Source organism: Cricetulus griseus, chromosome 4 (genome assembly GCF_003668045.3).
Source record: "Cricetulus griseus strain 17A/GY chromosome 4, alternate assembly CriGri-PICRH-1.0, whole genome shotgun sequence".
Taxonomy (NCBI): Eukaryota; Metazoa; Chordata; class Mammalia; order Rodentia; family Cricetidae; genus Cricetulus; species Cricetulus griseus.
The window spans coordinates 164,385,843-164,389,998 of NC_048597.1; the positions used below are offsets into that span (position 1 = coordinate 164,385,843).

A 4,156-nucleotide genomic window follows, 5' to 3' on the forward strand; every position below is an offset into this window, starting at 1 on the left:
AGAAGGTGTTAAGAGCTACAGTTGGATGAGGGTAAGTTGAAGAGATTAATGGACATTCTCCTTCACGGTGCCTTAGTCATTCTGTTGTACAGTGTGGAGCTCAGATACACTGATTGGTTCCTTGGTAGCCTGAGGGAGTGAATGCACTCTGACCTGTTACTAGGAAGTGACTAAGGCACTGGAGAGAATCTGGTTCATTGTTTAATATATTATATCCAGAGATTATATCTGGTCTTCCTAATGACACAACATAGCATGCTTACATGATGGCCTGTGCTTCAGAAAGGGACAGCTGATGAGTGACTAAAATCAACCTGATTAACTTATTTCATAATGATACAGACTGAGCTTGGGGAACTTTATAATATCCAAAAATATTAGAGGCAATCGTTTCTCTGTATAATAAACACATACAACTTAAAACAAGACAGAGAATTGAGGGCAACTAGTGGCTTGGGAGAGGGATATATGTGGGGGTCCCACTGCTTTATAACCAGCATCAGAGTCTAACATAGGTGGGTTTATCTGACATTTGAAGAGAAGACAAAAGATCAACTTTCTCTCTCAGTTTCTTTTTTCCTCAATATTTTCTATGTGTTCAGAGAGGCTAATTAGGCCAGACTTAGAAAAAAGAAAGATCCTCCATTGCTGTACATCAGATGCAGGCACAGAGTTGTAACTAAACAAGCTGTAAACACTTTTTATCCTGTAAGCATTTACTGATTTAACTTGGAAATTTGCATGTCCTGTCATCCAAATTGCCCAACATCTCCACCAGTCTTTCCCCCAAACACATACAGTACAAGCAAGCACACACACCACTGCCTCCAGGTGGTAACTGCATGCAGAGAACTACAGGCACTGTTGAAATATTAACCATGTTTTTAATAGATGGCATTCTTGCACATCCATTATTTGTTTTCTGTTGTGGCTGTTTCTGTTATTCACAAAAGAAAAAAGGGAAACGTGGGTGTCATCTTTTTATAATGGTCTACTACAGAGTAAAATACAAAAGAACACTTCCAGAAACAGAAGCCAGGCCTGCACCACTGACTTCCTCAGCCAGTGGCAACCATTATATCAACAGCTGGAAAGTCAGAACAAGAGTATACAGTTTGGAGGACATGTCACAGAACTATAGTTTTCTTCTGTATTTGGTACCAATATAGTAAGTATATAACAAAGGTGCACTTGTTCTAAAAATAAAACAGAAACATACTGGTTGGTTAGATACTGCATTTTCAGAACTGCACATTACCCAATACTGTTTTTTTTTTTTAGATAAAGGTAACTTATTAAATGTTTAATAATAAGCAAAACAACAGTACACGCTAATCCAATTGTAGAAAAAGAAGAAAGAAACCAATCAAAACCAAGACAATCGCTTTCCAAAACAGCTCCTTCTTTGGCCTGCACAACCAGAGGAAGGAACCATGAAGGCGAGACATTTTCAGCACCAGACATGGCTGGACAGCTCCCGATGTCTCTGAGGCTCAAGAAAAAACAAAAAAGGCCAGGCCACCAGTCAAGTGTGCAAGTGGGGTCCCACGGATGGGGGTGGGAGGCAAAAGCAGATAATATGGGTTTTGTTTTGTTTTGAGCTCGGCCAGCGAGAGATATTTCTAAAAGTAAACTCGAAAACTCTGCCCAGGGGAACCAAAAAGTGAAGAGATGACCGACTAGAGAGGGGTTACCTGTCCTAAACGTTTTTCTGGGACACTCTCTGTGGTCTCTGGTGCTTAATGTAGATGTTTCATTTATAATTACTAATGCCTGAGCCCGGCTGAAGGTGAGGAAAGGGGAGGGGAGAGAAGCTAAAGGAAAAGTGAAAGCCCGTGGGGGAGGGGCAGAAAGGCTACTAAACCTTCACTTGACAGCTATATACAACATCACCGGCCCCCTCCCCTCCCTTTGCTCCTGTGTCATTGTCTTTTATATATTTGGTAGCTTGTGCGGTTTCTCCTCCTTACTGAGAGGGGGGCACGGGGTGGAGAGGGAAGATGCAGCCATCATTGACAATGAGAAATTATGTGATTTGTCATGCGCTTGGACTGTGTTATTAATAGTATAATAATTACTATAAATATCAATAAAGTATTATCGGCGTTATTTCTTCCTCTGAGACTTTCCTCGCCCAATATTTACAAATACCGCACAGTGCCTCGGCGGAGGAGAAACAGTAAAAGGGTGGGCAGGTAAGGAAAGAGGGCAGAGGAAAGAGGGGCCAGAGGAGAACGGAAAAGGAAGAAAGGAGGAACAAAAGCAAGGATGGCAAAGATGCTGGAAATGAGGAAGGGGTCGGGAGAGGGCTACACAATCAGGACAGTACCACCGTTTGCAAAAGGCCCTCGCCAGCTGTGTCCAAGCAGGAGGAAGCTGCATGTGCTCCATGTGGACTGGGGGCTGGCGGTGGAGGCGGAGGTGCACAGGGACCCTGGCACAGGAGACCAGGGGATGAAGAGGTGGCATTGGAGGGGGTGCTGAAGGCAGAGTCCCGGGGCTGTCTCTCCAGCCGGGTTTCTTTTCCATGGGTTGGGGCTTGAACACCTGCCCGGGGCAGCCCACCACCACCGTGGCTGCCGCTGCAATGATCTCTCTCGTACTCCTCCTGAGCCCTCTGCATCTTCCGCTTCTTCATCCTACGCTTGTGGATGTGGAAAGTGGAGAGGGACAGCACGATGAGGCAGAAGATGAGAGTGACCAGGACAATCAGCACCAGCGTGGACGAGAAAGACTGGAAGAGCTGCTGTCCCACCTGCGTGATGCAGGTGCCACCACCTGCGCCCGAGCTTCGGACACCTGCGTTGCTGCCTCCACTGGCATTGTGGGAAGCAAAGGTCCGGTTGAGGAGACAAGGCGGCAGCGCCAGCCTCAGCTCTTTAGGCGCCCTGGCACTCATCGGCGCTGGGCTGAGAGGGGCCAGGCCCACTGGGCTTCCTCTGTTGGACACACAGTTCCCACCGGCCAAGACGAGGACAAGAGCCCACGCCACCCCAACTGCTCCCTGGCGCTGGAGGGAGTGAGTGCTCCAGCCAAAGACTGAGGGAGCAAATGCCTGCAAGCAAGCTGACCAGAGCTAGTGGCCCCAGGGAGACTGTCTCCGTTCCTCCTTGATCTTGTCTCCAAGAGCCCAGATTCCTTTCCCGGGGCACCGTGCTGCAAAGAGAACAGGATTAGTTAGGGTCCCGGCCACTGCCAAGGCAAGTGCGGCGAACGAGAGGGATATGCTACCACTGCTAAGTGGTCCTCAAATGAGCGCTATCATCTCCACAACCCACCAACCCAATCCTACCGCTCCTGGCAGCGCAGGAGAGCAGCTGCCAGCTGCTCCGCTGGCTCAGATAGGGTCTGGCATCCACACCGCACCGCACCGCGGAGACACTGGTTACTCAGCAGAGAAGGCAGCTGCCCTGCCCCCTGCACAACTTTCTAATTGTTACCAACAGCGGCCGGCCGCCAAGGCTGGCTTTCTCTATCTACTTCCCAGAAAGCCAACTGCCCTCCTCTCCGAGCTCTGTGGACCTCTTCTCAGGATCCAGCCAGCATTCGCTCCAAGCAGGCTCCCTATATGCAGCCTTCCTTCTCCATCCCTCCCTATTCAGACACTTCCAGCCTGAACCTTCAGATCTCCAAGGTCCCAGTCCCAGGAGATACATCCCACTGCCTCTGTCCCTGGCCACAGCTGACACGCTGGATCTGGCACACAGGATCATGCTCGACCTTTCTCCAGCCTTCTTCCCTGCTACCTTCCTCCTCCTTCCTCCCCATCAAAAACAGCTGAAGCACCCTGCTCAGTGGAGGCACATCCTCGCAAACGCCCCCCTCCTCCTTATCTCCCTGAGCCTCCCACTTGACGGTATCCTGTATCCTTTTTCTTTCTCCCAGAGCAGGAACTGGAAGGGGAAGGGTTCCCGCCTGCAAAGTTTGGGGGAACCGACCTTGTTTCCAGCCTTCCCAGGGCCCTGACCCCAGGGCCCAGAGGCTGTGGCAGAGGACCAAGTCAGGAGGACCCGCAGCAGGCAGTACAGCTCCCTTGCCTCTCCCAAAAGGCAGGTGCAAACTGTTGCACTGCGGAGCAGCAAGGCAAAGCGCTAGCCTCTGCCGGGGCAGGGGCGGGGGCCAAACCTCTGACCAGAGGTGCTTGCGCAGGCCTCGG

At 50.1% G+C, this 4,156-nt stretch overlaps 1 protein-coding gene across 1 annotated transcript; it reads right to left on the reverse strand.

Annotated features, from left to right (window-relative positions):
- Nucleotides 1–1,265: 1,265 nt before the first annotated feature.
- On the reverse strand, nt 1,266–2,899 carry CUNH11orf87 (chromosome unknown C11orf87 homolog). The gene has a single exon (XM_035443223.1). It carries the CDS (start codon nt 2,897–2,899, stop codon nt 2,318–2,320), a length of 582 nt encoding a protein of 193 aa, XP_035299114.1. The 3' UTR covers nt 1,266–2,317.
- Between the last annotated feature and the right edge of the window lie 1,257 nt (nt 2,900–4,156).

Excerpts from the sequence above, each read along its gene's own strand:
- CUNH11orf87 (XM_035443223.1), bottom strand. The coding sequence starts at position 2,899 with ATGAGTGCCAGGGCGCCTAAAGAGCTGAGGCTGGCGCTGCCGCCTTGT.